The 12,433-nt window shown below is 38.2% G+C and overlaps 1 protein-coding gene across 1 annotated transcript; it reads right to left on the minus strand.

The window, feature by feature from the left end:
* Nucleotides 1-449: 449 nt before the first annotated feature.
* On the minus strand, nucleotides 450-8,884 carry LOC122587219. The gene is made up of 13 exons (XM_043759331.1): nucleotides 8,792-8,884; nucleotides 8,475-8,535; nucleotides 8,222-8,383; nucleotides 7,330-7,434; nucleotides 6,634-7,232; nucleotides 6,391-6,461; nucleotides 6,215-6,291; nucleotides 2,843-6,132; nucleotides 2,675-2,730; nucleotides 2,314-2,469; nucleotides 2,116-2,180; nucleotides 720-925; nucleotides 450-590 (listed from the first exon to the last, which is right to left on the minus strand). The coding sequence occupies exons 1-13, from the start codon at nucleotides 8,882-8,884 to the stop codon at nucleotides 450-452; spliced, it is 5,082 nt and encodes a 1,693-aa protein (XP_043615266.1).
* Nucleotides 8,885-12,433: the final 3,549 nt, after the last annotated feature.

Below are 12,433 nucleotides of genomic sequence, written 5' to 3' on the forward strand. Positions count from 1 at the left end.
AGGACATAAAATCAATGTTATTATACTTTGGATACCTGGAGATTACAAAGAGGATGCAAAAGGCTTGATCAACACACCCGAAAACGTATGAAGTCGCACAAGAATTGATCAAGGAGAGGAGGGACGGCCTAGGGTTTGAAGAATGTGTTTTTGGAACTGAATAATGACAGGGATTAGGGTCTAATTACCCTTAAACCTGATGTACACACTTTTCTAAACTTACATTCAAGCCCCTTCACTTCACATCTTTACATCTAAGGCTTAAACAACCTAACGGGAATACTTACGAACACTTTAATCACAATTAATCATCTTAAACACATTAACACATGAATCATTAAGGCTTTAAAACCTTACACATAATGCACATTAATCACACATAAACATTAAATCTCTTAGAGACTTAACGGACACGTTGTGTTGACTTAACGACTCAAGTCAACCGTTAATTAAAAGTTTGGGATGTTACAAATCCTTTGAAAAATCGAGTTGAGCTCGTTCAAACGATCTTCCATTAACTTGATATCATCATTGATTTGAAAATAAAGCTCATCAAAAACTCTCGCACGATCAACTTGACGGGTGTACTCCTATAATGATGATCAGTATATAAATATGTGAGATTGCCTATAATAATATGAGGTACAACTAATATAAAATAAAGTTGAGAATGGCAAAAAAATAAAAATAAATATGTAGTAGATGAGGCAAATATTTACCTCCCAGCCAAGCACATGCGGGCCGCGAGGTGGAGGATATCCACTGTAGGATGGTAGGACACGCGGTGGAGAAGATGCAGCAACCGGGTTCAAAGCAGGACTGGGTGGGTTTGGAACGCCAATGACTGCAACTGGAGCGCGTCCATCAGATGCCTTTATGGCAGAATCAGGTACTGGAGATCCCCCGTGTGACCAAGGATATGAGGCTGTTCATCGGAATTGTTAGCCATATGAGCAAAGAATGTAAAGAGGAGAAGGTTTTCTTTGGCTGTAGTATGAATGAAAGTTTGTATGGAATGAGAGGTATTTAAATACAACTTAGTATTGTCAATGGGTATTATGATTTCGGAAATTATTGTGAAAGATCTCTGAGTGATTATGAAAACAATGATCATACGTTCTAAACTTGGTGCCAAAGAAAGATTTCTATACGCATGACATGATTTTGTTTCAAAAAAAAAAGATTTGGTAAATTAATTTATTGTTTCTTAACTTTATCTCTTATGAAAATAAATATAGAAAATGTTTTACACGTAATAATTGCTAAAGATAAACATGGTGTTAATTTAGATATATTCAAAAGAAATCATTACCAAATTTGTGATAAGAGTTGATAAACATGGATGGAATAACTTAGATTGTTTTATCTGCATATATGCATATATAATAAACAAAGAAGTGCCTCATTGATTTTCAATTCATGTGCGTTATTTATGTTTGGAGAATGGAGATGAGCTATGTTATTTTATATAATAAGAGTATATTTATTTCAGTAGTCTACGTTATATCTGTGTATTTATGTGAATTTTGTCTAAAACAAAAGGCAAAAAGGGACATCGGATCAAAGTTATCGTATTAAAAAATGACAGACCGTTATTATATCTATCAGTACATGATCACAACATAGATTTTAACCCATGACAAAACTAAAGACCATTAAAGTTACACCCATTTTTCCATCACCACAAAGCACCACTTACAAAATTACTATCCCACAGCACATTTTACACCATTTTAAAGCAACTTCTGCACCATTGTATGACAATTAAACTACCATTTTATAGAACGTATACGTAAAGCATACTTAACTCCAGAAGTTGAGACATCACTTTACACCTCAAAAATGCATGCATAAATTGTCTGAGTCTATTCTAGCAAATTTGAGCCAACGACAACTTGAACCATGTCCATCACCATCAATGATACCACATTTAGAAAGCATACATGGTTTCAATCAACCTAAAAATCCTGTTGAGTTGTATCTTAGCTAATTGATCTACGGATTGACTGGTGTACATCTTAAAAATCAACTTAAAAATCCTGTTCAGTGCCTCAAAATTTATTCGTTCCTGATATCCCTCTAAAACCTTGTACATCTTCCGTAGGAACTGTTTACGTTTGAAGAAAAGTCGTGCCATCGTTTCACTTTCCTCGCACCACCTGCAACCATCAAAGGTAAACCTGCAAAACAAAAGAAAAAGTATATTAGTCTACCAATGTAGATATCGAGTTATTCATTTTGATAAAAGATGTACAAACAGTTAAGTTGTCTTTATAGGGTATTCCAGATGTACAAACTGTTTTTTTTACAAACCGTTTTTTCACAAACAAATTCTGAAGTGTACAAACAAATTCCTGTAACCCTAGAGAAGCATTGTAAACTGGTAGACAACCTGTTACAACTGTAGTCGATATATCCAAATCAACCGGATAGTAGTTGTAAATCAAAACTGATATATAATTGGCAAGCCTATAAACTCGATATATCCAGATTAGTGTCACAACTGTAGTAAATCAAAACTGCTACATAATTGGCAAGCCTATAAACTCGACATAGTGCATATACGCTGTACAAACATAGTGCATTACCCCATAAACCCGACCAAGTCATGCAACCCTTTCGTACGCAAACATTAAGGCATAAGTATGTTTTCAGTATGAAAGATTAAGCTAACCTCACGGAATGAGAATTAAATGGTAGATGGAGGAAGTGCAGAAATGGGCATAAAACCTTGAAAACCGAAAAAAGATAAACTAAACAGTAAATTAAGTTGGACATTATTATAAAAATTAGTTGGTACATAAATACACGCACCTTATATAAGCTATGCATCTTGTAAAACTTCTCTGTAAACCACATTTGCGGTGTATACACCGGGTTGATGGAAAATTTGGGTAGGCCTAACCAAAACCTTCACCCTTTCGCGCGATATCCCTCTAGACAGGGCCACATAGAGTTGTCCGTGTGAGAATACCGATTCAGGTAGATAAACACAGACGTGTGGAACTGTCTGGCCTTGGGCCTTGTTTATCGTCATCGCGAAGCTAAGTCGAATCGGGAACTGTTTTCTTTTCAACTTAAAGGGGTACATATCATTCTCAGAGGGACACAGGGGTATTCTGGGTAAGAAAACTCTTTTACCGGCATGCTGACCAACTGCTATTTCCGCATCGATGACATTTCGTTGAAAACCTCTGCATATCAACCGTGTCCCGTTACAAAGCCCGTTGGATGGATCGATGTTACGTAATAGTATAACTGGGCACCCAATTTTGAGCCGTAGACCATGAGGGGGCAAACCAGCAACAGTAAGAGAGTTTAAGAATTCAACCGGATAGTAGTTGTTAACATCGTCTTCCGCCTCATCAAAGCTGTAATATATTTGCTCCTGCCCACAAAATCTATCGATCAACTCATCATTTATCTCATCGACATTTTCATTTTTTGTTGACAGTATTGCCCTGGAAACTATGTACTCTGAAGAACTCCCATTCACTTCAATGGACGGGAATATGGCACTTATTAAGTCCTCTTTAGATCTGGTCTCGGACTCAGCACTGTACGGGATGGTCATCTCATCAGGTATGCAAATAAAGCTGTCGTCAATCACCTCTTCTTCTCCATCACTGACCCTTAAAAGGAAATCTGAAAACCATGGATCTGTACGCGCTCTCATATTTATAGTTAAACGAATCTTTTTGGTGATAGACCAAAGTGGCGACATCCGAAGGCTCGAGTCGACAATCTGTGCGCGGGTTCCTTTCTTGATTACCGGCAACACTTGTCTAAAATCACCGCTCATAACCATAATTTTTCCACCAAATGGTTGCCTTACGCCTATGATATCTTGCGTTGTTCTATCTAGTGCCTCAATTGCTTGTCTTCTTGCCATTGAAGCTTCATCCCATATGATCAGCTTTGCACTACGGAGTAGGTGAGCAGTCCCACTTTGTTTACTGATGTTGCAAAGGGAGTTATCATTCAGGATGAGGGGAATTTTAAACCTCGAGTGAGCTGTCCATCCACCAGGCATGTTATTTGCCGCTGCCCCGGACGAAGCGGTGGCTATGGCAACCTGTCCACGGGAACGAACCTCAGCAAACAGAGCATTATACAAAAAGGTTTTCCCTGTTCCGCCCGGGCCATCTATGAAAAACACTCCTGGAATATTACCATCAACGTGCCTGATTATGGTGTCGTATGCGAACCTCTGATCAGGGTTTAGTTCTTGCCTAGCGCGCAGATGTTCGTCTTGAACAACTATAGAACTTTCCTCTTGTAACTCACGAAAACCCCCTGATTCGTTATGATCTGTGGTGATATGAGGAAGGTCAAAATCATGCAGGCTCTTACCCATAGACGGAAGAAATACCGAGATGTCTTTAAGAACCATATTTTGAACGTGATCACGGATTTGGATATTTCTATTGTAGTCTTCGGCAAGTGAATCATAATGTTCATCCCACAACTTACGGACATCACCCGGGTCACAAAATATCAGTATAGTGGCAAAGAGTCTTCTCAAAGAGCTTGGGAACTGAAACACAGCAGCTTCTGTAAGGCATTGGGACAAACAGTTATCATTCTCAATCAAGCCCCTTTCAAGTGCTGCTTTTCTAAACGTCGAGTGTAGCTCACCGTTGGCCCTGTAAAGATCATCAAAGCTTTCAGGTCCTTTAACATGCATAAGAAGCAGCTGTAGGTAGTATCGTTCGCCTTCTGCTGGGTTAGCTGAGATAACCCTTCCGATGGTTGAATTGTTACCATCGCGAGGCTTCCATCGGCATTTGCCTGGCTGCCACGTGAAATGTTTTGGGATATCTTTGTACAAAAACTGTCTTGCATCCGGGTACACTCTATTCAGCTCAAAAAAGGCAGTCAACATTGATCTTTGATTCCCTTGCTCGAGAATAGTTGATAGTCTTTCACTTTCTCTGAATCGAACATAGTGCTGACGTGGGAGATGAAGGTGCAATGCCATGACACAAGGGTTGATTTTAGAAAGTGGAAAGCTATTTATACGCCAAATTTCCTCTGGAACTGCCACGTAACGTGCATCTTGAAACCGCTTAATCTCATTAACCATGACTTCTTCTTGATCAGGATCAATATGAACAGATTGTCTGTCGTGACCTTTGTAGACGTACTTCACAGATTTTATACTCGAGTAAATCTCTATGTTCATGTGACAATTGAACATCATCAGCAACGTCGGGTTGTAAGGTACGACCCATCTGTTATCGTACTCGTGTTTCCCCTTCTTCACTTTGATCCCGTTTTTTCTCCTCTGATACACTGGATATGAGTCCTCTCCTTGTACAGTGTGTTCAGTAAACTGTCGAGGATAATGAAAACGACATGCTTTTGGTTCTCCCTGCATGCATGGGGATTTGGTATTCAGATGACCACATGGTCCGTGAAGCATGTGTTGAACAACCCGTTCATGCATTTCGGGATACCTTGAGGGGTCTGGGATTTCAGCACATACAAACTTGTTGTATTGGTCTAGGGTGGTAATCTTGTGTGTTGATGTCATAATCAAAAGAAAGTGTGCGTGAGGCAAACCACGTTTCTGAAACTCGATGACATAAACATATGCACCTATCTGACCGCGAACATGCTTTTCGAGCAACTGTTTTTTCAGATCCTCTAGTTTTGCCCGAAAGACTCTTGCAACCAATCCCGGGCGATCTTGTGCAGTTTGTCTAGGTAAGGGTTCTTCAGTGATTTCCGTCCAACTTGGGTTGCAAGTGAACGTAAGGAATATGTCAGGTTTACCATCTTCTTGTACCAATGCCATGGCATCTAAAAAGCGGCGACGCATGTCACGCGGACCACCAATGAAAGATGCAGGGAGCACAACCCTTCTTCCAATTCTACTCGCTCTTGCTTCACCGGCGTTGACACAATCCACTATACCTTGATACAAATCAACCCTTATTCTGTCCTGGTTATTTTCGTGGAACTGTAAACGTGATGTTTCAATCTTTATGTATATGTCTACAACAAACTGTTGGTACAACCTTCCACCCAACAAAATCACGTTCTCGGTAGGCCTAATCTGAAACTTGTAGCAGTAATATTCCCTCATTGACACTGTTTTCCTTTCCTTTCCTCTATTTGTATTTGATCCTGTGACATTGGTAAACTTCAGTGGGTTAAACTAAGGAAAAGCTGAATCAAGTAACAACTATCTAAGTTAATGTTGTAGTACCTTCTGCATCTTCATCTTCTGGGAAGTTATCATGGTCGTTTAGAATGTCATCCATGGAATAACCATGTCGTGGTATCCTGTCGTGCCATCCAGACTCACCCCTCGGGAAAAACAAAGGATAAGACAGTGGATCGTAACAACCAAAATAAGGTTGAATCTATTGGCAATGTTGAGACCTCCCATAAACAACAATGCTCCTCTTGTATGCTGTGATTTCATCGTTTCCTTCAACCCATATACCAGCAACCTGAATGTATAAAACATCATTTAAGTCATTGATTGTATATTTAATATGGACAAAACCTTGTAAAATAACGATATGGCATATCTGATATTTGATTGATTGTAGTTAATACCTCTGATGTAGTAGGGCGGTTGTACACCCTTTAGTCAAGTTCTACCGATGCATTCAAAGTTACTCTGTAGTTGTCTAGGGGTCCTAATTGCGCCATGTTGCGAAAGGTTGTTGCATAGGGATTTGCAGTAAGGGCACGTGTCAAGATACGAAAGATGTTTCTGTCAAGATTTGGCCACTGTGCTCTGAGATTAAGCTCATTTTCAGGATAAAAAAAATACATCTGTAAATACCGGGGCTGTCCATCCCTCGGTACCAACTGATCAATCGTATGATATATTCCCCCGTTAACATGAAATGTATAAACCCCAGCAGTCATATTCGCCAACGTCTTATCCAATCTGACACCCATTGAAGTGAATGAGAAATTTGTGTTGTATGAACGGATGTGGTGTCTGAATGACTTTCCTATTTCAGATTGATCCATAAAGAGATTGTAGAGTTCAGTTGGAACATTAGTCACAGCCAACTTTGTCTTCCCCCTCATACAACAAAAAGATGGAAATTCATATTGAAACCTTTTTGCTCCACAATGACGACATGGGACCTGTCTTCTCAAAACACGTGGCTCGGTAGGGACGCCTCTGTAAACGAAGTCGTAAGGATCCTCTTCCAGATTGTCATTTAATGTGTTACGATTAAGCTCAGCATGAGTAGGACTTCCTGCCAAATTGCTCTATTTTTAGTTTGCTTTAATCTTGAACCTAATACTATGAGTCTAACACATATGTTATGTGGATGATATAAGTTAGAGAATAACCTGCTGATGATCCACCGAGTAACGTGGATGAGCCTCCAATGTCTGGTGACCGAGTGAGGACCGACTCAAATAAAGGTAGGAGATTCCCATTGTCACATAAAACGCCTATAAAAGAGAGTTGCAGGGATCATTTGGAATAAGTTTTGCAAGAATTGAAAAAAAAAAAAACAAAAAAAAAGAGAGCAGGATGGTGTTTGTTAACCTCTTGACGATTCGCCGACACAATATGTTGATGACCCTGCGATGACCGGTGATGATGGGGAGAGAACCGATTCAAATAAAGGCAGCAGGTTGCCATTATCACATTGAACGCCTAATAACATTCAAAGGCGAGTGCGATTGTTATTAATATTTATTGTAGTAAACACAAACAAAACAACTATGATGAAAGGTACCTTGGAAGCGCTGATGAACATCATATGCCGGTGTATTACCTTCGGATGCCCCCTGATTTGATCTGGACATCATATGTGCCATCTCAGTCCTATAATACGAAGATGGGTTTATGGTGTGAAGTGGCATCTCTCCTAACCGCGACCTTTGTATTGGTTGTGCATTCAGTTGAGTGTAAGCTACTCCTACGGATTGTGTTGTGGGTGAAGGGGTTGGGCTAGTCACAGCCGAATTAGAATGATGTGTTGAAATTGTTTTTGCCTTTCAGCGTGCATAATAATCTTTGTTGTATAGTCGTTTTTTTTTAGTTCGGCGTTGGTACGGGTAACTTGGTTAGTGGGAGGGGTCGGTTCATTCACAGCTTGTAGATGGAGATGTTGGTTTGACGGTGGTATATTCTCCTTGTCAGGAAAAAGGGTGATAGATTGGGGTCTTGTTTGTATTGAAGGGCTTATCATCTGGGTAATTAGAGTGTTGATAACACGACTTTACAACTCACCTAATGGCACTCTTTGTAACACTGGTTGGGTGCACATGGGACTGGCACCAAGTGTAACGGGAGGAGTCGTGTGCGTCAGTACTTCAGGAGCTTGCTGTTGGGTTGAATTTTTCCGTGCCTTTTGTCGTGCGTAATATTCCTTGTTGTATTGTCTTCTTTTCTCTACAGCAACATTATATGGGATCACAACCAATATTAATAAGCAGATTGTTTAATATCACTTTAGACGAAAGTAATATGTATTCAGACTTACCTTTACGCGAAGCCAGCTTAGCATCATCCGATCCGGGAGTAGCTAGACCTGACACCTGAACCTACAACATAATAGCACTTTACATGGTGAACCGTATAACCAATTTATAAACCGGAACACATACAATTTTAGCAGTATATAAACTTTTTTAGCAGTTTAATGGTTTTTTAGCTAGCCCGTACTACATTGGGTTATGGTTTTATGCCATTCATAGGGTATATAAAAACATAGCAGTGTTAATCATATTTTATGAGTGTAGTAGATTGCTGAACACAAAAGTGGATCATTATAACTTCTGAATTTTTAGGAATGGTTACAGGTTGGTACAGGTCATGCCTTTTTGCTATACAGTAGCAGGGAAGTGGAGAAATGCGATTGATAAATGAAATTATGGAACTGATAACAATCATACTTATAAACTTATATATAGGTCGTGTATCCATTGATAAATGATCCCATATGGGTAACTGGAATTCATCAGAGTCACAATCAGTTACATTGATGAATGACAGAATGCCAAGGTTAAAATAAAGTTGAAACAATACGAACAGTACGGGTAGGCAGTTGATAAAAATCATATTATAAGGGAATAACTTATATTTAAATAATAATAGCAAGCAAAGCATTACAAAATCCAAAAGACAAAGAATCGGTTTACATAAGGGCGATGCCAACTAAAAATAAAGGAACTTCATGTAAATGTGCAAACATAAAGTTAAAAAAAAACAGGTATTTGTTTTTAGGTCCTTTGCAGCTGATGCGAAAATGGAAATCCCGGGTTATCAGACGGTGATTAGGACTGCAGCTGGGCCGAAGATAGAAATCTCAGTCAAGTCGGTGGACAGCAAAAAGTTAGCTGCAAAGGGGCACAGAGGAGGTTAGATGGACGGGCTAAAAGATTTGTAAGATGTTATACATTGACATTTAGTAGTTCACCTGCTGGTTCATGCATGAGTCTAACCCTGGAGATATATATTATCAACTTCTGATGAATTGCCCTCACGATCAAACTCATGTCGACGTTGTGATAGTGTAGTAGAACAACGCGCATCACGGTGTCACTTATAACAGATCATGAAGGAAAAGAACATGTGTTTGTTATCTCATATGTGAATACTGACTTTAAAGAATAATAAAAGTTGCCTGTAAAATTTGTATACTTACAATGTATCAGAAATGCGCAACTCCCAACAAACGGGCCGAACCGGATCATAAGGTCGTCGGTTGTTTATTTGACATGCATAAGTAATTTCACCCGCGACATCTAAAAGAGGGTTTTAATGTTTTAGTATGTAAGAAACGGGTAACATAAATTATATATTTGCAAAAGTGACTGGATATGAAAGTACCAATAATCATTTTCCGAGCTGTAGCATCAGTGGTAAGTGACTGAAGGGTGGGTGTATAAGGATAAGAAGGGATGTGGGCTGCTATGACCGAAGATGCAGGTGTGATATTTGTGCGAGGGCACACGTAAATATCATACTCATTTTGGTGCAGAGTATATCCATCGTAACGTGGCCGATCAGGTCCCACCCATGACCTTTGAAAATGATGGATGTTGAATACACCTCCAATCAAATCACGGTTAAGATATTGATCGACTAAACGGTTAGGGACAAATGCAGCAATCGTGTCCCTCAATAAAAAAGGTTACGTAAGTTCGCTGAATTATATGAGGATGTTGTAAAAAACTGTAGATTATATCTTTTAGAAACAACTTACATTTCGATCGATCAGAAACAGCAGTAAGTAAGGCAAGTCAGTAAGATCTAAGTGAGTACACACGTACTGGACGCGGACCGCTGAAATGTTGTATCAAGCATAGTCATCCCGAATTTGCTCAAAAAAGTCAATGTATTCATGTCCGTCGTACACCTCAAATATATGTATAAAAAAAAGGCAGGCAGAAGGGTTATCGATATGGATTTTTGTAGAATACGCGGTGTGTACACTAAAGTGTATAGTATTATATAGGCACTTGATTGGTTTGTTTGTAGTATCCATGTATATGGTCATGGCAGCCACTAAACCAAACATATAATCAAATTTACAAACATATAGAAAGACGAAATACCAAACATGTAGCATTAACCAATAAAATGTTGTTTAGTACACAGGAAATTGATATGGAGATAAACCGTGATAATAAAACCATAAAACCAATTTATAAAAACGATATGGCTAAGAACATAGTCCATTTTTAGCTACTCTTCATGTTGAACCCTTTTCAGCCTGTTGCGACTTAACACCTTAATTTGATTTTGATTGAAAGGTGGGAGGGAGAAGATTTCAACAGGCTGGGATCAAAAAAATAATACAGTCTCATTAGGTTAGTGATATTGAGATTTCAAAATAAGATTTTTTTTAAAAATAATAAAGTCACCTTATAATACATTATTAGCCAGATCGTTTGATATTAAGATTTTTACATATAATACAGGCACATATAGTACAGACACTATTATAATACAGCCTGACCACCCCGTTTAAATATAATACAGCCCGGGCATCCCGTGTAGATTAAACCCTTTAAAATACAGTCACATTATAATAAATTATATAGAAACTGGTCATAGTATAGTACAGTCAGATTATACTTCAGTCACATAATATACAAAATGGTCAACCCGATATTTTTAAATATAATGTAGTCACACTATAGTGTATATAGGATAAATGTTTTTTTTGTCAACATGCAAGTGTTTATGTAACATCCTAAACTTTTCGATCTTTGACCTTGACTTTGTCGTTAGTCAATCGGCAACTTCTATCGTTTGACCGTTAGTGATCTTTGACGACGTTAGTCTCTTTAATTGCTAGGTGATTAAGTAGTTGTTAAATGATAATTAAGGTTCCTTATCTGTGGATATATAATTGAGTTATGTGATGTGTCGGTTCACATTATGTGCTTAAGACGTTAATTAGTCATCCGTTAGTGTACGTATTAGCTTCAGACCTTAGTTTTTAAGCTTAAAATGACTTTTTAGACTTGTTTGAATGGACTTAAGCTAGGTCCAATCCTTATGCACGAAATTTAATGATGAAATCTGATCCATTAGGTTAAACCAAGTATTATAACCTCCTTTTAAATAATCATTATTATCTAATAACCTATTTTCACTAAGATTTCTCATTCTCTCTTATTTCTCCACCTTATTCTCCCATATTTCGTTCTTGAACTCCTGGAAATCAGTAAGCAATTTATTTTCATATGTTTATGTCCATTATAATGATCTTTGTTTGTGTCTAGGGATTTCCATACCGAAAATTATCGCTTTCGGGTATATTTTGGGATCTCAATGATGACGGACATACAAGCAGAGATGATTAATGTAATATGGTTGATTTTTAATATCTTTTAATTCTGTAAAAAGTTTTGGAATTATCTTGATTCACACATATGGATTTTGATACGATTTGTAACGTTTTTAATAGCTTTTTCGTGAGATCCAGTGATAAAAGCTATTTAAATGAGATTTGTTTTCTGTAATATCTTCTTCTCTGAAAATGATGAGTTTTTCAAAAAGAATCATCTAAATCCATTGAGTAACGAAGCGGCAATCGTGATTTAAAGTTTATACATATATAGTTATCGAGTTTTTAATGAAACCCGATGATGGGACATTTTAAAACGAGATTTTCTTCTGGATTTAGATTCATTACTGAAAAACATGAATTTTGCAAAAAGAACCGTTTGAAACGGTTAAGTAACGAAGCTTCAATCGCATTTTAAAAGTTTATATATTATATAGCGACAAAACTAGCGACGACTTAGCGACGAAATTATTTTCCCCCGATCAACCTGCCATGTCCCATCCGCTGACGTCACGGTGACGTCATGATGCTAATGTCATGCTGACGTCGTCATGAACAGAATTTGCAGTTTAGTCCTTTCAGTTTCAGACTTGTCAGTTTCAGTCCCTGTAGTTTCAGAAAGTGACAGTTTTGGTCCCTGA

This window comes from Erigeron canadensis, chromosome 1, assembly GCF_010389155.1.
Source record: "Erigeron canadensis isolate Cc75 chromosome 1, C_canadensis_v1, whole genome shotgun sequence".
In the NCBI taxonomy this organism is placed as follows: domain Eukaryota; kingdom Viridiplantae; phylum Streptophyta; class Magnoliopsida; order Asterales; family Asteraceae; genus Erigeron; species Erigeron canadensis.